Raw genomic sequence first — 21,446 nt, 5'->3', positions numbered from 1 at the left:
CAGCGGGAGCCCGGGGGCACCGGGGTCCCGGGGGGGCGGCGGGCTCTGCCCTGGCAGACGGCCCCTGTGCGGCGGCGGTCCGTGGGCGCGGGGAGGGGGTTAGGAATGCCCAGGGAGGCCCCACTCCGCGGGCCTCGCTGCGCCCTGGTGCCCGGCCGGGGCGGAGGGAGTCCCGGGGCTGGCTGCGGGCTGCCCAGGCACGGTGCCCGCAGCCTCGCTGCTCTGCCCTGGCCAGCCCCGACCAGGGCCCGCCGCGGGCTGCGGGTGCCGGCCGGGCTGCCGTGGCCCCACAGCCCCGCGGGAAGCCCCGCTCGGCCGCCTCGGCTGTGAGCACAGGGGGAAACCAGCCATGAAGTCAGGGCAGAAACCCGCGGCGGCCCGGCGAGCGCCTGGCTATAAAAGGACTTACTGCAATCAGCCCCCAAACCGGCTGGGGCGGAGGCACGCGGGGAATGCTCGGGCACGGGCCTGAGTCGCTGATTTTCGGAGTCTTTCCCCAAATATGGTGCCTGGGCCGGAGTCACGGTGCGCAGCGGGGCTGGCGTGCCCCGGGAGGGAGGGCTGGGGGGGGCGGCCCCCGGGCTGCGCTGACATCACTGTCCCGGCGCCAGCCTTTTAGCACGGGGTCGGCCCCCGAACTGTGCAGAGCATCACCCCTCGCCTCCGTGAGCAGCCGCGTGTAAGTCCTGCTGCGGGGGGGCCAGCGGGGAGGGCGCCCGGGGTGGGGACGCCAGCCCCCGGCACCAGGGTGCTGCTCCCCGCGATGGGGACCCTGTGCCTGGCACGGTGACGCCGCGCCCGGGACCGCGATCCTGCTCGCCGGGTGGGGATCCCGCTCCTCCGAGTGGGAAGCCGCTCCCTGGATTGCGATGCTGCTCCCCGGCCAAGGGTCGGGCTCCCCAGGAGGGGCTGGGGGACGCAGCCCGGGGCGCGGTGCTGCCCCTGCTCCGCAGGACAGCGTTGCCGTCGGGGGCTGCGCGGCTGCGGGTTGGCCGGGCTCGGCCCTGTGCCGTAGTGGGATGGGAGATGGGTGCGGGGCTGGGGGCTTCTGGTGGCCGGTGGGCACTGCTGCGTGGCGGAGGGAGCCACAGTCGGTGAGGCTGGGGGCTGCGTGTGGTCCCCCTGTGCCGCGCTGGGGCGGCTGAGCACAGACGGCTCCTCCGGGACACAGCCCCGGCACTCGGTGGCTTAAAGCCAAGCAGGGAGCGGTGCGGGGAGGAGGGAGGCCAGCTCCGCTGCCAGCTCCGCTGCCAGCTCCCACCGCCTCTCCCTCCCGGCACCCTCCAGCCCTGCCCGCAGCCGGCTACCTGCCATCGCTGCCCGCAGCATGCCCTTACAAGGGCACGGGCACGGCTCCCGCTGCGGTCCTGCCTCGCCCACGCTCCTCCCTGGCACCAGGACCTGCTGCGCCGAGGCCGCCCCGTGGCACCATGGCCCCCCACGGCACCACGGCCGCCCTGCCCCAGCACGCTGTGGCTACCCCACTGTGCCATGGCCACCGTGCTGTGACACGGACCGCCAGCCCTGCTGCGTCCCCCCTGCCACCCTGAGCCCTCTGCTCTGCAGCCCCCGCAGGGGTGGCATGGTTGGTCCAGCCGGAGGGCATGGCCACGCCAGGGACCGTCACACCAACCAAGAGCTGTCGGGCAGCTGAGCGGGCAGGGGCCAGGGATGAGGCTGCTCTCCCGCGCAGCCCGAGCCGGGGAGCGGGGACAAGGCCCCTCTGCCGGGTGGGACCCATCTGTCCAGGCAGGCTATGGGGGTCACGGCTGTGCACTCACCTCCAAACATGCCGGGACGGAGCTGAGGGCCGTTGTGTGGCAAGGGAAAAGCCGGGAGGAGGGCACGTCCCTGTGGCCCCAAGGTGGGAGGTGGATGCCATGGGGTGGCCGCGGGGTCCTCAGGCAGGGGGCCGGCGTCTCCGCAGCCCGACAGTCCCCGTCCCGCCTCCAGGTCTCCCACCCGCCGCAGACATGGCGAACAAGGGCCCAGCGTACGGCATGAGCCGGGACGTCCAGTCCAAGATTGAGAAGAAGTACGATGACGAGCTGGAGGACCGGCTGGTGGAGTGGATCGTGGCGCAGTGCGGGGCTGCGGTGGGTCGTCCCGAGCGGGGCCGCCTGGGCTTCCAGGTCTGGCTGAAGAACGGCATCGTAAGTGGGGGGCCGGGCGCCCGCCGGCCCCAGGGCTGGGCGGGCGGCCGGCAGGGAGCTCTGCGGCCGGCGGTGTGCGCGGTGAGCCCAGCCTCTCCTCTGCCGGCAGGTCCTCAGCAGGCTGGTGAACAGCCTCTACCCTGACGGCTCCAAACCCGTCAAGATCCCCGACACCCCCCCCACCATGGTCTTCAAGCAGATGGAGCAGATCGCCCAGTTCCTCAAGGCGGCCGAGGACTACGGCGTGGTCAAGACGGACGTGTTCCAGACCGTCGACCTCTTTGAAGGTGCGGGTGGGGGGCAGGCGGGGCTGGGGGGTGCCGGGGCTGCCGCACCGGGGCTGCCGCACCGTGCCTGTCCTCACACCCCTCTGTCCCTCGGCAGCCAAGGACATGGCGGCGGTGCAGAGGACGCTGATGGCCCTGGGCAGCCTGGCGGTCACCAAGAACGACGGCAACTACCACGGGGACCCCAACTGGTTCATGAAGTAAGTGGGGGAGCGTGGCTCGGGGTGCGGGGACCCCCTGCCCCGCGGCTGCCCTCGGGGAACGGGGGCTGCTGGGCGCCCCGGGGAGGGGGACGAGGGTCCGGGTGCCGCATGGCCTCTCCCTCCGCCCCGCAGGAAGGCGCAGGAGCACAAGCGGGAGTTCACCGAGAGCCAGCTGAAGGAGGGCAAGAACGTCATCGGCTTACAGATGGGGAGCAATAAGGGGGCGTCACAGGCGGGGATGAGCTACGGCCGGCCCCGGCAGATCATCAGCTAGGCAGCCCCCCTCGCCTCCCCCAGCCCTCCCGCCGCTGGGAGAGCCGCCCCAGCCGGGACCTCCGTCTTTGCTCCCCCGGCCCAGCGCGCCGCGGCCGCCCGAGCGCCGGCGGCCGCCACCGCCCCTCACCAATTGGTATTTATTGAAAAGAAAACGCCGCCAGCCAGCCCAAACAACCCTACAGCGCAGCCCTCGGCAGCACGCGCCCAGCCGCAGCCCCCGCGCGTGGCCACGCACCCGGCCTCGGGGACGTCGCCGCAGCCCCGCCGTGCTCGCGCCGTGCCCCCTCTCTCCTCCGGCCTTGCACGCACCGCTGCGAGCCCCGCCGCCAGCTGGTCCTGCCCCCGCCGCGCTCGCTGGCACCCATGGGTGCCCCGCTGCCCTCCCTGGGACCGCGGGTGGGAAGGGCGCGCGCCCCGGCTCCCGAAGCCACCCCGCCTGCCCGCCGCCCCTCACGAGCCCCGCGCCACTGCTGCAGAGATCCTTGCGCACGGGGAGAAAAGAAAATTGGCCTCGGTTTTGTACTTCGTTTTGTCAAAATTAAAAGGTTATTCATCTAGTGCGGCCCGATGAGGTTTCCTCCCTCCAGCCCGCAGTGCCGGGAGAGCCGAAGCCACCCTCCGCTAAAAGCTGCTCGGGGCGCCTGAGCCACGTCTGCCCCTTCCTCCAGCTGGGAATGTGGAAAAACTAGAGCTGGGGCTGGGGCTTTCCCTGCCCAGGTCGGGTGGCTCTTGGGGGGTGGCTCTGCCCTCTCCAGCCCGAGCCGCAAGACCGACCTTCCTCTTCGCTACTTTAACACTCCGGCCCAGCCCTTGCCTCTCCCTGCCCGGCACAGCCCCGGCTCCCAGGGAGCACGGAGGGCTACGAGTGACCCCAGCACCGGGAGGTGCTGGGGGAACTCCCGTTTCCACAGCAAGGCAGTGCTGGGAGGGCAGAGGAGGGACAGAGAGGGGAGAGGAGGGTTTTTAAGACTTTATTTGGAAAGCTACACAAAAGGGCTTTGCTGATTAAAAAACAAACCCTGGCTTTAAAAAAATAAACCAACGAACCCAAAAGACACACGAACACGCCAACCCCGCTCACTGACGAGCCGCTGCCAGAGCGGCCCAAAGCAGGCACGGCCCCTGGCCTCAGCCCTTCTGGGCACCGGGCGCAACCGCCGGCAGGGAGCGGGTGCTGCCACCATACCTGCTGCCAGAGGTGCCTCCGCGGCCGCCCAGGCAGGAGGGTGGAGAAAAACCCTGCTGCCTTCTGCCTCCCCACGCGCAGGGCTGCTCGCCTGCCCGCGGGAGACGAGGAGGAGGTGGCACGGGCAGAGCACAGGGAACAGGGAGCAAGCGCAGGTTGGCGATGAGCAAAACGGCTCCCAGGTGTAAGCTGGGCGTAACTGCTGGGTACTGACAGTGCTGTGGGAACCCTGCCACGTTTTCCAGGCTCAGTCCGCAGAAAATAGGGACAAAGGGACACTTCTTCCCCGTGCTGCGAGGCGGCGGGAGCCGCATGGCGCTGCGGGGCTGGCTCCATTAGGAACGGGTTTAAGGCTTGCTTTGTTTTCCAGAGTGAGGGAAAGGGAAGCTCCCCTTCTGCTGCCAGCACTCCTCCTCCTTGTTTCCGAGCCACTTCCAACACCAGCTGCCGCAGGACTCCCCGGCAATGGGCAACGGTGGCTCAGGAAGGCTCTGCTGCCCGTGCTCGGGAAGGACGTACCGAGAGGGAGGGACGCAGCCCAAACCACCAGCCCCAGCTAGCACGTCTGGTGCTCCCTGTCCTCCGCGAGGAGCTCGGCCATCGCCTCCCGGCCCAGGTACCCTGCTCCGGAGGGGGCCGCCTCGTGGAAGCTCACCACTCTGCCGCTGCTGGCAAGTTTGGCGTGGGTGGGGGTCCACGACCCCTCCTCCCCCTCGTCCTCCTGGGCAGGCTGTGGCTGCTCACACTCCATCTCGACGTCCTCGATGTCCTTCTCCCGGTAGAGCGGCACAGACTCCAGCTCCAGGCCGCTCTCCAGGCCTCTGTGCTTCCCTCCCTGCTGGTACCACTTGCAGGCCGTGGAGCCATCGCAAGTCAGGTCGAGCCCCACGTTGTTCCTGCTCAGGCAGACCTCCAGCATGTAGTAGAAAGTCCAGAACACGGCGAAGCATCCCAACAGCAGGAGGGTCTGCGGAGGAGGAAACCCCTTAAGAAACAAAGCCCTCAACCACCTCCCGTCCCTCCTGCGGAGGACGGGGACTTCCCCGCTCGGCTCCAGCTGGTGGTCTTGCCGGCCCACAGGCAGGCTCACCTTCAGGGTGTTGGCTGTGATTGTGTAGCGTTGCTCCTCGGGGATCTCCAGCCCCGGAGGGCAGGGCAGGGAGAAGTCGCTGCTCAGGTACTGCCCACTCATGGCTTCCTCCAGCAGCCTGGGGGACAAAGGCAGCCCGTGAGGGTCCCACATGCCCACAAAGAGGACGGAGTTTCTCTCCTACTACTGAGAGTTGCCGCTCCTGGGTCAGACCCAGCCAACAGAGCCATTTTCTATGGCCCACGGCTCCCCTGTGAGGTGTATTGAGGGCTGCCCCAGGGCCCCGCACTAGGGGCCAGCGGCCAGCCTGCAGCCTCACCCTGCCAAGCACCTCGCAGCAACGCTGCTCCTGCCAAGCGGCGCCTGCTCGCAGGCTTAGGATAACGGCCCTCAGCCCTCCGTCTCCTGTGTACCCGCCAAGACGGGGTTGTGGTGTCCCACCTCTGCCGCTCCTTCATCTCTGCTGGGGACCAGGAGGAGCCGTACAGGGTCAGCTGCCACTGCTTCAAGGTCCCAGGCCTTAGGCTTTCGTCTCCTGGGGAAGAAACAGGTTGGTCCAGCGGGGAACTCTCCCACCTGGCCGGGTGGGCACCGCACAGAGCTAACCTGCGGCTGCCCAGGTCCTGGGCCGGCAGCTCCCCAGGGCACGGCCTGGAGCTGCTGCCACCACCTCATCAAGGGTCCCTGGGAGGCAGGACTCACCGATGTCCCTGATGACCAGCCTGTACATGCCCTGTGCCTCCTCGCCCCAGCACCGGACCGTGGAGAAGGTCCAGTCTGCAAAGCCATTGGGGTCCCTGCCAAAGGGTGAGGAAAAACGATCCGTGAGAGGGTATGGTAGCCTGAGCAACGAGGCTGGACGTGGCCCTGGCTCTCCTGCTCAGGGCCAGCTGGGCTGGGTGTCCGCCCCTGCAGCGGGAGTCTCTCCACCCCGTCCCCCTCAGTGCTTACGAGTCCATGCTCCTGGCGGTCCCTATCAGGGACATCATGCCACTGGGGCAGAAGAGCCTGATCTCCAGGTTGCCACGGCGGGGGTGGGTTATGGTGACGGTGACTGCCACGTGCTCCAGGGTCCTCATGCCAGAGAGCTCCAGGTCGGCGGTGCTGACTGGGAAAAGGAAGGCAGCGTTTGCCCAGGCTGGTGTCCCCGCTTTCAGCCGGCCCTAAGGGGCTGCTGTGCCACTTCACAGGACACACACGCTCAAGGTCTCGGCCTCCTCCCGTGCCCCCAGAGCAAGAGACAGGAGCCAGGGCAGCCACACCCCATGCAGGGAGGCTCTGCCAAGCGCCCGGCAGCACAAGCGTGCTCTGCTGTGCTCGGCGGCCTGGCCCTGGTCCATGCTCTGCGAGGAGCCTCCTTGTCTGTCCAAGCCGAGCCACTCACGCACCTCGTTGGCTAGCACAGGGAAAGGTGCCCCGGCACGCTCCCTCCTGGGCACCCCACAGCACGCTCCGGCTGCTTGACATGGGCCAGGGACAGTCAGGTCCTCCCGGACCAGAGGTGTGGGAAGCAGCCAGCACCGGCTGTCCTCTGCCTGCAGCTCTGCCCTTTGTCCCCTCCCTCAGTTCAGCCAGCACCGGGCAGGATGGGAAGGACGTTGAGAAAGGGGTGCCGAGTAGGTGGTGAGGAAGGAGGGGTGAAAGGCAACAGCAGCAGTGGGAAAGCTGATTCCCGGGAATCTCCCAGCACGTCCCGGAGCAGGAAGATGATACGAACCCACGCTTTCCTCTGCTCGCAGGGAGGGGGCCCAGGCAGGCCTCGCTGCCCTCTCTGCCAGCAGCCAACGCCTCATTTCACAAGTGGGGCCCAGCTGCTGCCTCCAGGACTCCCGCCACTGCCCGGAGGGCTCCCCGACATCCAGCTCTGCCCCGGTCTTGACTCAGGGTTTGTGGGTTCAGGAGCCCACGCCAAGCGCTTTGGCCACCGCAATGATGTCAACTTCTTTCCTGCCCTGGATTTGGGCCAGCTTTTGGCAGCCCCGGAGGCTGCTTTGAACCCACGGTTACAGAGGAGCCAGGTTGGGAAAGAGGACCGGGATGAGAAGCCTGGCGTCTACCTCAAACCATCCGCAGCTCCGCAGACGCTTGCAGCCCCAGAGCTGCTTATTACAGCACGGGAAGCCCTGGCACGCTTCCGAGTGGATTTCAGCCCGTGGCTCGGCCTCCTCCCGGCAGCCCCGGCCGAGCGGCAGGTGGGTGCTCCCCAGCCTCTCCTAAGAGGGGAGGTAGGCGCACCCGAGGAACAGGCAGCCTGCCTGCAGCAGCTGGCCAGCATGTTCGCCGGGGCCACGTGGGGAAAGGGTTAACTCTGAGTCAGCCTGCCGTACCTGGGGGACAGTGGTGCCCCCGGCCACACGCTCCTCTGTGCACATTTCTCCAAAGTGCCTCTTTTCTGCCTCTTCCAAACTCTGCTGGCTGCCCAGCTTTCAGCTCACAACTCCTTTTAGGGCAGAGGAGCTGCTTGACCCCAAGCCTCGCCTCAGAGGTGGCGCGGGGAGCAGGACGTCACCCCTCTGTCCCTCTGGGGTGCTGGTACCTGCCAGAGAGCAGCCTGCTGCCGGGCAGGGTCAGGAGAAAGGGAGAGCATGTGCCCAGGGCCTGCCCAGCATGCCCCCCGCCTGCAGCAGGCTGGGGAGGGACAGGACCACCTGTGAGCTGGCCTGCCGAGCTCCAACTCTTTCCAGGGGGACGTCTATCCTGGGGAACAGCCCCCGTGCACTGCCAACCCCCAGCACCTCTGCCAGGAGCTGCAGCCGGGGCAGCGAGGGGCGCAGGGCCAGCCCCCCTGGGCCAGCATCTCCGGTGGGACAGAGCACCCGGCCCTGCTGGGGGGCCGGGAAGGGCTCGGGGCCGAGCTCTCCTTCCCGCTGGTAGCAGCCGGAGCTGCGCCTTGTTTCTGTGGACAGAGGCTGGCCAAGTCGGGAGCTGGAGCATTACCTAAAATGGTCAAAGCCAGAGGAGCAGGTCTGGCTGCTGCCCAGCCTGCCCCAGCTTGCTAACGCCTGTCTGGCTCCTCAACAGCATCAGTCTATGGGATGGAGTTATCGGGGAGGGGACCACATCAACAGACACAGATCCCCTGGGGAAGGGCAGCGGAGAGAGACAGGAAAAAGCCCAGGCAGCCCAACGCTTAACCCCTGCGTGGCCCCACGCCGCCCAGGGCTTGCCCTACCAGGCCGTCGGTGGGCCCGGCTGTGCCCCACGCCAGCAGGAACCGGCTGGGTCGCCGGCCTCAGCGTGCCCGAGCACATGCTCTCGCGTGGCACACCTGCTCTTACCGTTCCAGGCGACCTCCAGCTCCTGCGGGAGTAACGGGATGCTCTTGCCCTCCTTCAGCGCAGGGCTCATGTACGAGGCGAGGTAGGGGACGGACTCCCAGATCTGTCAGGGGAAAGGCGAGAGGATTCAGTATGAGGTTGCACCCTCCCTGCACGCCCACCTCGCAATCTCCCACCACCCTTGCACGGCGCTCCTGCCTGTAGCGCACCTGCTGCGTGCAACCCAGCCTGGGACCAGGACGAAGGGCCTCTCCCGACGCTGCTCTGGGGCACGCGAACCCAGGCCGAACACACGGGCCACGGCGAGCGCCGCAGGGCTGGAGAGGAGTGCCCGCACGCCTAGGAGCGGAAGGAAAGTGACTGCCTGCAGGCTGCAGGGGCTGACTGAGACTCAGGGTTTGACTCTGCCACCACCCAAGTGGCTTTCAGCGGTTACTTGAAGCCATTATGTTTCAAACCCGGGCGCAGCAGGGCAGGAAACGCAGCAGAGCCCAAAGCCCTGCCGGAAGAGAGAGCAGCCGGAAAGTCCCTGTGAGAGAGAGGGCATTGCTGGCCACTGGCAGCGACCCGGCACAGCTGCACGGACCAAGAGCCAAAGCGAGGATGTGCCCTGGTCTCCACGCAGCTGGAGGCACAGGGAGGAAGAGATGGGGATGCCCAGGCCTGCTCTGACCACACCACTCCCTTGGCAGTCCCAGGGCCACGGAGCGCTGAGCTGCCGGCTGAGAACGCCCCGGTTCCTCGGGGCGTGACGCCCTCCCTGGAGCCAGCTGCGTAGGGAGGACAGTGCCGGGGCTGCTGACGAAACTCCCCAAGCCATGAATCAGAGCTGTCGTCTCCCACCAGCGACGGCTCTCGCCTATGGCTATATATAGTGCTGAGAGCGTAGCGCTCGGGTGCAGGTTTCAGGCGCTGCCGAAATCCTCGTGACTTCATACCGAAAGCAGCCTTATAGTGAGGGCTGGCAGGATGACGGCCAAAGCGCTGGCCCTGAACGGCAGCAGTATCACCCCACGGCGACCCCGGCACCGGGCTGCGTCTGCTCTACCTGCCCACGGGGCAGGCCTGGGACGGGGAGGGGAATTACCTTGGCAGCGTTAACCAGCCTCCAGGCGTTCAGCAAGCCGAAGCCGTGCTGATGGCTGTGGCTGAAGCCGGCCTGGTTGATGTCCCACTTCGCGTGACGATCCTCGTACTGAAAAGAAACGCGGGGTGCTTTCATTACCTTGGGGGACACCGGCAGCCCTGCAAACCCAGAGCAAAGGGAACCAGGCCTGAAGGGAAGGAGGCTCAGAAACAGCGCACAGCAGCGGGGAAGCAAACCCACATGGCCTTTTTAGAAAGAAACAGGTTGACCTTTGTTTGAAACAAGTCCCAGGACAAGCAGGCTTCCCAGCTCCTCGGAAAGGAAATCAAGCAGCACAAAAGGGCACAAATGCCTCTGCTCTGAAACGTCCCAGCTGCTCCCTGCTGCCCAAGCCACAGTCTGTGGGACAGCAGAAGCCTTGGGGAGAAGGAACCAAGTCCTCTAACTCAACAAGAGCTGGGCCAGGACAGATCTGGGGCCCATCACTTATCGGGTCGTAGTACTCCGGCAACACTGGCTTGCAGTTGTGGAAAACACTGCCCTGTGCCAGCATTAGCTGGACACGGATTCCTGCTCCCCAGAGGGGTGGGGAAGAAGCCCTGTCCCTAGGCCGAATCAGGCAGCTCCCACCAGTTCCCACTCCTGCTTTCTGCAGCGAAGCTGTGCTGGAGTCGGGGCCGGGCGAAAGGAAGGGCTGCATTTGCCACCGAGCTCTCTGTTGTGTCTGTTTCCATGAGCCCGACTCCTCGGAGAGCCCGAGGAAAGGCCAGAGCAGGGCAGAGCTCTGCGCTTTCCCACTGCACCGACTGCGGAGCGGCATTGCAGAGATGCGTGCTGGCCCTTCGGCCGGGCCAGCCGTGCCGCGCGCACGCACACACACACGCTCCCGGGGGCTGTGGGCAAGGGAGACCCCGGAAGACCTGCACGCTGGCAGCTTGGAGGCATTCCTGGAACAAATACCCCATTTATTACCACGACAGAGGATAATGCCTCAGCTGCATTCCTGGGAGGAACAAGGGACGAGGGGAAAACGCAATCCCTTTGCTGGGAGCCAGACAACCGGGAGATTTATAGAGGGGCGGGCAGTTGTAGACAAAGATGTGCGCAGTAGGACCTCGGCAATCCTGCAGCACCCCTGAAGGGCAGCAGGAGGGCTGCTCACCTTGGTGGCAGTGAAGACGATGATGTGCTGGACGTCCCGCCAGGTGAGACACGGCCGCACCTGCAGCATCAGCGCGATCATCCCGGCTGCGAGGGGAGCGGCAGCTGACGTCCCCGTGTGGCCCTCTGTGCAGCCCGTGCCCTTCTGCAAATCCCAGTCTGTTGTCACCTTCCGAGAAAAAGGAGAGATGCCTCTTGTCAGGCCACTGTTTGCCACGCTGGGGTAGGTACTCGAGCAACCGAGTCCAGGCCCCGAGCCGTGCCCTCACCACTCCAGCCTGCCGGCAGAAGCGCCGGGGACACAGGACAGCGGCTTGGCTGCTCGAGCACCCAGAGAAGAGCACTGCCCCCCCCACCCCCGCCGCTACGCAAACAGCAGGAGAGATGGGGGCTCTGGGGCTCCCCCCCATCATCCTGGACACAATTAAGAAACGAGCAATGCCCAAGCAGAGCAGGGCCAGCAGCCATGCTCTTGGCAGGGAACAGGGCAGATGGCAGACAGCTTGCAAGTGAGGGCAGCCTGGGTACGCTGCATGGAGGCCGGGGTCCTCACTTACTGCATGAGCACCCCAACAGTGCTGCACAAGCTGGTGGCTTTCTTGACAGCCCTGCAGCTCACATGTTTCTGTCAGCAATGCTCACGTAATTGCTCTTACTGTACCACAAGCCTGAGGAGGAAGAGACCCCCCCCAGGGATGGCCAGACACATGAAGAGGAGGCTTGGAAAATCGGGAGTGAGAAGGGAGAAAAGCTGGAGTCAGCAGCTCTCGGAGGTGCCCCGTTATTGTTTGCTGTGGATGGTGAAAACCTTCTCCACTGCAGGATGCCTTCGGTCAGGCTGAGCCGACCGTCCTGGGGGAGAGAGGAGCTAACCCAGCCCCTGCTGCACGGCTGCTACGGCAGTGACCAGGGCGCTTCGTGCAGCCAGCAGTGCCCTTCCCCGGTCTGCCAGAGGCCAGCCCGGCCAGGCGCGTCTGTCTCCACGCGGTCTGCCCCAGGTGAAGAGATGGTTTGGCACTGAGCAGGAGTCAGAGCACGACAGCTCCGGCAGGTGAGCAGCCGCACGCACCGCTGGGCCTAATAGCTGGGCTTCTCTGCAGCGTGCGAGGGCACGCAGCCGCCTTTAAAGGGGATGCTCACGGATGTTCACACAGCACCTTCATGCCCCTTCCTGAGAGATCCACTACGCCAGAAGGAGGGACCGCGGCTGAGCGTCCACGGCCCCTCGCCCGGGGACACCTCCAGCCTCTCTGCGACCACAGGGAAACAGGGGCAGGGAAAGGTAAGCTGGGGCAGTGGGGATGCACCCAGTTCGAATACAGCACGCCGAGGCCAGCATCCAGAGCCTGACCTGCTTCATAGACGGCTTTCAGGCAAAACGAGCCAGTTCTCTGGAGGCCCAAGGACTCCCCTTCCAGAGCAAAGGCATGGGGAGGTGGTGGCCCTTAACCCCCTGCCTACGCGAACCACAGCTAATCTGTCCGTCTCCCAGATGTCTCTTCCGCACAGGCAGCTTCCCCTGGGGCAGGAGGGAAGAATTTGCAGCACATGAGCTTTCTTTCTCCCTGTGGTTGCTGAGATCATGCTGGGAGACGGGAGGGGCAGCCAGAGATCCCATCATCCTCCCTCAGCCAAGACCAGAACAACAACAAGAGCAGGGCAGCAGCAGGGGGAGAGGGTCAGGGATTAGCTGCTGAAAAGCCTGGAAACATTTCCCAGACAGCTCCTGGCCAGGATGTGGGCACCCAGCAAAAAGCAGTACAAGGTGGGAAGGAGACCAGCAGACAGCTCCAGTGATGTGGTGGGATGCAAGCAGCGGCTCAGGCAGCTCCGCCCCGGAGCAAGGGCAGGAAAGCACCTTTGCAACCACTGTTTGCACAGCATTTTGCGAAGGAGAAGGAATCTTAAAAGCTGAAACACCCCCAAACTTGAACAGCACGGATGTTCTCCAGGGCCCTCTGGACACACACACAGGGCCTTAGGACCAGAGTACCAACTCAAACGTAAGGAGTCCTGGGAGACCCTCGCTTCAGGGGCTGCGCACCCCAGTTGAGAAGCGACGAATGCAGATAGTTTCCTTTGGAGAAAGAGAGGAACTGGGCCTGAACTAAGCAACTTTGAGGGAAACTCATGGCAGTTGCAGTTTGGGACCTTCCTCATCTTGACTGCCGACCACGGTGTCACTCCAGCACAACCGGGCCACTGCAGAGGGACCACACGGGACCATGCAGAGCACAGAGAGCCTCAGAAGAGGCTTCGGGAGGTTCCCAACGGGGAGACAGCCTGCACTGCCAAAAGCCGTAGCTTTTGTTGCCTTCTGTGCTTGACTGCCAGCTCTTAACAACTCCAGCTTGCGCTCGGATGCTGCACGTCCTACAGAGAACACCCTGAGCAGCATAAACTTTCAGTAGGAAATGCAGCTAGTGCCAGAAGCCGTATTAAATTCTTCCCATTAAGGAAACCACACAAAGTTTACAGTCTGGTAAAAGAAAAAAAAACAGCAGATGGCTGCAGAGAAGTTAACTCTGACATCACTGAAGCAAGTTCAAGAGCATTTAGGAGCAGGCTATCCTCCAGAAGAAGGGGCATCTAAGTTTTAACATGGCATGGCATGGGCTCGCTGAAGGAGCGATTGCGGTAGCGCGAAGAAACAGGACGGCTCTCTGGCACGTGCTGTGCCTGGGCTATGCCTGGCATCTCGTCCTGGCTCCCTGATGGAATACCAGCTCCCACATTCGTGTCCCGTAAGGCCAGTATTCGAAATGAAGGGGCGTTCGAGACCTTCAAAGCGTTCTCACCAGCAGCAGGCTTGGGAGAAGCTGGACCTAAACCCCAAACTCTGTAACTCCTGATGACAGTGCAGCAGAGCCCTTGCTTGGCTGCCGTTCCCTTTTTTCCTAGCGTCGGTAGTTTCCGAACCGGCTCGGGACAATTGAAGTTATTTCTGAAAGGAAAAAATCAGCTCCATTCTGGGTTTTACTCTCCCTGCCGCATGAGCCAAGCCATTGCTCCGGGCAGATTGCGCCACGCTCTAGTTAGGCACGGATTCCCGCCCTGGCTCTGCACCGCGAGAGGAGCTTGCCGAGTCCCAACCAGGTGGCTGAGGAACCCAGCCTCTCCCTGTTTGCCCGGTTTACCCAGCACGCGGGGAAGCCTGTTTGACAAGCCTGGATTCAGCTCCTCTCTGGCAGGCACAGAGCCACGGCTGCACATCCCTGCTCGCAGGAGCACCCTAGGCACCGTCCCTCGTCCGTCAGACCCCCAGAGAGCCCTGAGCACCGGTGCTGATGCTGATCTGGCACTGGGACGCCGCTGCCTCATCGGCTTTGCCAGGACAGTGCTGTTGGGAACTGCCCGTCCTGACGGGAGATCCTTTTGGTGCCTTCCAAGCCAGGGACAACCCAAGCCCCAACAGTCAGGCCTGGGAGCCAGCGACATTTACCCCAAGCCGTCCCAGGGTGGCTTAGGCTCTGCAGTCCCCGCCGACACCGCAGGACAGGAGGTCATGGCCATGCGGGCTGGTGAGCCTGGCAGCCCGCCGAGTGCACCAGCACCAAGGGAGGAACATGCTGGGTCAGGCCTGGGGCTGGTGAAAACAGGCCCAGCTACTTGGCTCGGACAAAAAGGACATTTTGTTGACAAGAAGTCATTTTTTGGCAAAAAAAGGAAAAGCTGATAAAAATATTCAGAAAAATTCAGCTGGGAGAGGCACACGTGCCAGAACAAAGAAGGAGCTGGGGCCAAGTAACTTAAAGAGCCTGATGCTTCTGCGCCCATGGGGTGCAGGAGCACAGAGGGCTGGGAGCAGCAAGGGGCTGGCTGGGCAGGGTGCGCCGCAGGATCTGCCTGCGCTTGGGGCCAGCAGCTCAGCGTGCCTGCAAACACCCTTTTGGAGAGAGGGTCCCCGCGCTGCGAGTTACAGGCTGACAGACAGCGATGACATGGGGAACAACTAGAAATTGGAGCCTCCCTCTCAGAGCTCTGTCAGTGTAGGACCTAGTTAAAAAGCACGTTCGTTCCCTGCCTCGCAAAGGAGCCCAACTCCCAGCCTAAGGCAGACACACAGCAGTCAGACGGGACAAAGCTTCAACCCCTTCTCCGCACCGGGCTGTTCCAGCCTGCGGCCAGGCATGGCTAGCAGAGCACTGGGGAGGACCCGTGCCTTGCGTGGTACTCACAATGCTCCTCATCATCTTGTCCCCGCCGCTGAAGGTCACCGCTAACATGGAGGCACATTCCTCTGCGTAGAACGGCATGGAGCCTGTCTCGTCCACTGCGCCTGGGAAAAAGGTAAAGGCATTGACCGTATGAAGCCTCTTCCGTTTTAACTGCAGAGATTGCAAGGTCACGGGCCCCTGAGGACCTGTCCTGCTAGTTGTGCTTTTTCACAGCCTGGCAGCTGGACAGGGAAACCAGACCCAAGCCTGCATTTTTCATGGCTGGAAGATCCACAGGAAAGGCAGCCACAATAACCTTTCACTGTGCTTAGTATTACACTGATCATCTACACTCCACGTAGCTTCTGCCCTCGAGAAAACAGATTAGACGTTTCTTTTTTAAGACACGTGATGGGCACGCGGCATTGCGGGTAGCTCCCTCAACATGGCAGTGTGTCTGTCACAGCCCCAGCGGCGGAGGCCTGAACGCAGGCAGGAATTTCTTCGGCTTCCTCTTGCTCTCTAGGTCAAAGGGAAACTGTAGACTTGAGGGCTGAAGCCCAGCACCTCTACACGCTACCATGTTCGTTCCCAGAGGGCAGACACTTTCCCACAGCTTCCAGCTGGGCAGGTTTGGCGCTTTTGGGATGAGCACCTTTTTCCACGCTGGGAAGGAACGAGACAGAAGGCACACGCACTCACCTATCGTGACAGTGTAGATGGAGTTGGCATAGCCATCATAGTTGCAGTTGTCATTGTGTTGCCCGCCGTTGCCACTGGCCACGACGAAAATGCTCCCAAAGCCCCTGCGACCCGCTATCACGCCGTGCTGCAGGGCGGCCTGTGGAGAAGGAACCATCGCTGCTCAGGGCATGTAGGCAGGCGGGCCCTTCCTCGCTGACCCCAGAGGTGTGGGCCGCGGGGCAGCAGGGTGCTCCCGGACCTCGCGGCGCACCTCACCACTAACCCAGGTGCGGACGGACGCGTGCGCCTCTCCCGAGCTGGCACAGGCACAGGACGTGCCGGAGAGCTCTGTCCCGGCACCTCCATCCAGCAACCAAAGCCCATGCTCCGAGAGTTCAATAACCAGCCCTGCCAAGTACTCGCGGTGACAGCAGGGCCAGCCACAACCCCTGCGGGCCGTATTTCACCAGGCTAGCAGCGTCAGGGAGTTGTGTCTGTTACAGCCCCGACCAGACACCGAGATTCCAGAGCAAGCGTGTTACTAAGGCAGCAATGCGGCCAACGTCTGGGCTGGGCAACGGCCCAATCTATAGCTCACTACGATTTTAAGCAAATTCTGCATTAGAAAGAAAAAAAGGAAAAGCAACCTTCCAGGCAATTGCAGCACAAAGATGGAGCAGCATTTGAACTCCAGAGGAAACACAGTGGCCCCAGTCCCCCCAGCTTCAGCAGGGCTCACTCTGGGACTGGCTTTTCTGCTGCATCGGGGCTTTCCTGCTGACAGAGGCTCCCCACACACGGCCGCTGCCCTTCTGCGAGGCCCCAGCCCCCAGGAGCACGTGGCCTTTGCCTTCGCCGAGAAACACCACAGCAGCCCCGCTCAGGACACGCGTTCCCAGGCCAACACCAAGCACAGACGTCATTCCTGCCTAGAGAAAGGCTATGTGTCTGATGGACAAGAGAGCAATCCCACTGGAAACCAGCCTTTCTCCTCTGCTCTCCCTTCACCGGCTGAGGGCACATCCTGCATTGGGCAGAAAGCCCTTTGGACGCTCTGCTGCGCTAAAGCAAGCTTAGCCTGTGCTCAGAGCTGGTTACAGCCATCTCTACATGCAGGAAGAGAATAAATTAACTTGCAGAACTGGGAGCCATTTGTCATTGTGAACCGATAGCGCAGTCGTCAGCATTCGTCCGAACAGCACCGTAACTGCTATCTTGCGGTGAGAAAAATGACAGCAAAAGCACCCTTAGCACCGGGAATGCTCAGTCTCCTGAGCAAAGGGCACCCCTTGGCTTGCAAAAGTTGTCAGAATAATACCACAGGTTGCGAAAGAACGTTTTCCTGCTGGAACCAGCCTCTCCTTGGAAAGCTCATCTAATGCTCCCGCAGTGACATCACCTCTCCCCACCGCACGGTAACATGCAACGCCTCTGCTGGCAGGGGTGGAAGCAAACAAACGTGCGCTGCGCCACAGCAACATCCCTCCTCGCCTGTCCGGGCAGGCGAGAAACCACGAGCACTGGAGGGCTGGCCCAGGGGCAACCCGTGCTGCTGGGACTGTTTTTTACCTTTCCCAGTTGATGGGGGCCATCCACGGTTTTCCCATCGTCATCTGGACCCCAGCTGCAAGGAGAGACACCATGAAGTGACAGCCCCAGGAGCTGCAGACAGCAACTCTTTCTCCCATGACAAGGAGCTACAAGCTGCCACCAGCTCCTTACAGCACCGTGACTGGGATCGGAGGGTGCTCTACTTTCCCATCCGTCAGGTTGGCCCCTCGCTGCTGGGATATTGCTCTTGCGTTTGCCCTGTGCCCCTGGGTCAGATTCCAGCAGACAAAATGTTTGATTTTGATTTAACAAGCAGCTTCTCACACATTCCAGTCCACGTCACACCGCTCAGCCGGGGCTCCCCGACCACAGCGAGGGGCACAGTGCCCCTCTGGCTCAGCCAGCCCGCGGGACGCGCTGCAGCAGCGCACAGAAGAAGGTCTCGCAACCGTAGGTGCCATACACATCCCGGGCCAGCTCTCCAGTGACAGGAATACTGACGTTACTCTCACCAGCAGCAACAGAGAGCACCACCCTACGTCTCTGGCTGCAAACACCCTCGAGGCTCAGCTGCCCAGAGCCCCTGAGAAAGCCTGACTGCAGGGCGCAGGCGGGCACCAAGCCCAGGAGGACAGACGGAGCGCTCCCTCTGCGGGACAAACCCGCTGCCTCGCAGCCTGGCTGCCAGGCACGCTCACAGGACCCACAAAAGGGGTTCTGGTTTCAGTGCCTCAAAGCTAGCGGGAGCCACAGGAGGAGAGGAGCTGGTGTGAGCATTCAGCCACCAACTGTGACCCCGTCCCCAGGCAGAGCGGGGCCCACAGCCCTTCGCTGGGTGTCGGCATGGCCTGGCTCAGGGTCCCCTCGGGGCTCACCTGCAGCTGTAGATATCGTTGATCTGATAGTGCTTGTTGAAGGCAACGGCCTCCATGCTGTCGGTGAGGGGCCCATCCAGCACTCGGATGCCTGCAGGGCGAAGGACAACGAAGCGTGACCGAAGTGGACCAAAGCAAGCTGTATAAACAGTGCAGACAAATTCCTCGGCAGGTTCACACCGGGGATGCTTGCTCTCCCAGCCCGATGGAGCCAGATCTCCTGGAGTTGTACCGCAGGGCTTTTCAGGGCTAGTCTCTGCCTGGAGCGATTGCTTCCCCGTCCAAGTCACCAAACGGCCAGGCGTTGCTTTGGGATGGACGGCAGGCTTGCCTGCTGAGGGAAAGGCTCAAGAGACGCAGGACACCCCAGCTGCTGTGCCCAGACCAGGAGGGCAAGGCCACCTCTCCAGCAAAGCTGATGGAGGCTCAATGCTGAGCTTTCAGTGACCCAAACCATTGCTACTTACTGTTCTGCATCACAGTTTAGGCTGGCAAAGGATGTTACAAATGGAAACGAGGCACGCATCTCAATTAAGCCTATTTATAAACAGCGCAACCGCCCACCCATCTCAGCTCTTGCCTGACACAGCACACGTGGCTTTTTACTGTCGCATCTGAGCCGCCCCCGTGGAGGAGCGGAGTGGCTCAGCCAGGGATGTGCTGGCTCTCCCCACCCCGGCTGGCACCAGCGCTTCCACGTCCCCTGGCAGAGCTTGAGGCTGCCCCGCTCTGCTCACCCCGCAAGGCTGGGCACAGCTTTGGAGAGCTGAAGCCCAAAGAAGTGCCAGGTCCCACCTCAGGGGGGGAGCGATGCGCAGCCGGACCTTCCCCGCCAAGGGCTAGGGGAGCACGGGGGGTTGGCAAACATTCGCTCCCCGAGTCCCTCCAGATACAGCCTGCAGGGCTGCACCGGAGCGGGCACATCATCACACGTTTGCCTGGCTTAGGCTGCGCCATATGGATGTGCATCTGCTGAAAGCTCTGCGGCCGGGCAGGCGGTGTGCTGGGAGCACTCTGGAAAAGCCCCTGGAAAAGCTGCCCCAGCACAGACTTATCCCGCTCTGCCAGGAGCTGGCTCCTCTGGAGGGGAGCTCAGACAGACGCCGGTTCCTCCCTCTGACAGAGCAACCAGCCTGAGCAAGGCATCGGCTGGCTCGGAGCCGCTTTGGCCAAGCCGCCCTTCCCACAGAGCTCTGCGCCGGCCCCACAGAATCTGAGAGGACACGAGCTGGGCACGAGCACAGCATAGCATGTCGGGGTGCAGCAGTGTGCACGTACCCGCGATGCGGCTCCCATAGGCAACTCCCACCGTGCAGAAGCTGTTGTTTGGCACAGCAGCAATCTCCCCGGCGCAGCGGGTCCCGTGGTGGTTGCCGTTCTCCTCGTCAGGGTGAGGCATAGGGTCAGGGTCGTTGGAGTTCAAGTCATAGCTGCCTTCTGGGCTCTGAAAACAGACCCACAGCTGCAACTCAGGGCTCTGCTCTCCTCTCTTTGGGAAAAGCAGGACTTAAGAGCATGCTACGTGGGCTGAAACGCAGCCTGGAAGTCACGGGAACTTAGAGGCTGCTTCCACACAGGCCTGCGGCTCAAGACTGCTATCTGCTGCTGTGGGAAAGGGACCGACAGAGGCAGCTTTAGCAGCTTCTGTGGGTCAGAGGGAGGCCAGCTCTCACGTCCAAGCAGCTACCTCCCACAGGCAACACAAAGGCTGGTAACCCTGCAACTGGGGTGCACAATCTCCCAGGGAAAGGTTTGCCGCTGGCACTTCCCGCCCTGGCCGAGCCCAGGGCGACAGCGCGGTTCAGGCTCCGCCGGCAGCCGAGCACTCACGCGCTTCCGCTGTGGAGCCAGCACTCACATAATTTGGCTGTATGTCTTTGATGGTGTGCTCCACGCCGTCGTCCACCACCACCACCGTCACACCACGCCCCGTCACGTTCCGCTCCCAGACACCCGTGACATTGATGTCCTTCCCGGGGCTCTTGCGGTTGTTCTAAGCACCAGAAAGGACAGCGAGGGGAGAAGAAAAGCGGAGGAGTGGGTCAGCTGTGAGGAAAGGGGCTCCTGCAGCTTTTGGGCCCGCAGACTATGACATGCAGGGCTAGGAGGAGTCACAGGATGGTCACAGAAGACTTGTTTTACACGGACAGCGAGCAAAAGTTGCTCGAGCCATGCAGCGGAGTGCCCAGTGCCGCAGGGCTGACACCGTGCCCCAGCTGAAAGCCTTCTGCCCACCCCAGCGCCACCGCTGCGTGGCCGGCTGCGGGAGCTGCCTCCTCCTGTTATCGCAGCGAGCACAGTGAGCTTCCCCCTCACCACAAGGACAAAAAGCGACCGTTTTGCCTGCCACGTGACATCTTGCTCGCGGCCACGCAAACAGGCCGAGCCTGCTAGCACAACAAGAGCCGGAAAACCACTCACCAGATGCCACTGCTGGGGGTATTTGGGATCGTTAAAGTGCAGGCTGCGTTTGGAGCGTTTCAGAAGCTTCTGTTCCGAGTGCCACCGCACGCTGTCGTGCTGTGCAAACAAAGCGTCCACTGACCTCCTTATTGCTTCAGGTTCGCTTGCTGCATGGCCCTTGGGCTGGTAGGTGAAGAGGTAATGGCCCCTGAGCTCCCCAACACGGCCCATGTTCACCAGCCCCACAGTCTGGGCCAGCTCCTCTGCCCGCTGCTCCAGCTCCTCCTCAGGCGCATCCAAGCTGACAGCCCACGTCAGCTTGCCGTGCCGGGCGTCAGTGCCAGGAGCACACTCCCAGCCACAGGCCAGTCCGTCTGACGATGCGAGGGGGATCCAGGCAGCACTCAGCCAAAGGCACGTGCGGATACAGAGGGTGGCCTCCATCCCTGCACTCCATAGCGGCGCCCTCCTCTTCCAATGCGGCATCAGACAGGCAGGCTGCAAACAGCAGAAAGTAAAACCAGTGAGAACGTCTTCTGACCTGGAACAGGGCGGCCACAGCCTCAGCTGAAGGTCCCAGGGAGCCACTGGCATGCCCGAGCTTGCCGCCAACCTCCGAGCACAGCAGAGATCCCCTTCCAGGGAAACCCAAGCCAAGGCATCTCCTTCCCAGGTCACAGCCCTGGGCAGCCACACCCCAGCCGGGCAGGGATCAATCCTCTCTGCCTGCCGGGGTGGTGGCCCCGGGCCAGAGCACACCGCACTGTTGACTGGCAGAATGGGGGCCACTTCCTTCTTTCGGCATGGTCCGAGCGGCAGGAGAAACACCACACTCCGTGAGGCGCCTGCAGCCGACAGCCAGTTCCTCTTCTGGAGGAGCCCCACCCAACCCGTTTCTCACTTGCTTCACAGCCAGAGGACCCTGCCGGCACCCAGCACCGGTAGAAAGCACCAATGAGCCCCGGTTCAGCCCCTGTTCCATGAGCCACGGCAGCTCCTGAGATCCCGCTTGGTTTCCCACACCCACGGACGTGCCCTGATGCTGCCCAGAGCTC

At 63.1% G+C, this 21,446-nt stretch overlaps 2 protein-coding genes across 2 annotated transcripts; one reads left to right on the top strand and one right to left on the bottom strand.

Annotated features, from left to right (window-relative positions):
• Positions 1-1,973: 1,973 nt before the first annotated feature.
• LOC309416366 (transgelin) lies at positions 1,974-2,917 on the top strand (the record flags this gene model as incomplete). Its single annotated transcript, XM_082015925.1, has 4 exons — positions 1,974-2,153; positions 2,263-2,440; positions 2,538-2,640; positions 2,776-2,917. The coding sequence occupies 4 exons, from the start codon at positions 1,974-1,976 to the stop codon at positions 2,915-2,917; spliced, it is 603 nt and encodes a 200-aa protein (XP_081872051.1).
• A 1,744-nt stretch (positions 2,918-4,661) lies between these two features.
• LOC309416365 (proprotein convertase subtilisin/kexin type 7-like) lies at positions 4,662-20,877 on the bottom strand (the record flags this gene model as incomplete). Its single annotated transcript, XM_082015924.1, has 15 exons — positions 4,662-5,072; positions 5,196-5,313; positions 5,637-5,730; positions 5,898-5,992; positions 6,147-6,303; positions 8,474-8,576; positions 9,561-9,668; positions 10,723-10,890; positions 14,900-15,000; positions 15,581-15,719; positions 17,132-17,186; positions 17,989-18,079; positions 19,267-19,432; positions 19,847-19,981; positions 20,410-20,877. The coding sequence occupies 15 exons, from the start codon at positions 20,875-20,877 to the stop codon at positions 4,662-4,664; spliced, it is 2,409 nt and encodes an 802-aa protein (XP_081872050.1).
• Between the last annotated feature and the right edge of the window lie 569 nt (positions 20,878-21,446).

Source organism: Phaethon aethereus (assembly GCF_964289735.1).
Source record: "Phaethon aethereus genome assembly, contig: HAP1_SCAFFOLD_360, whole genome shotgun sequence".
Taxonomy (NCBI): Eukaryota; Metazoa; Chordata; class Aves; order Phaethontiformes; family Phaethontidae; genus Phaethon; species Phaethon aethereus.
This window is presented reverse-complemented; position numbering and strand designations above follow the sequence as displayed.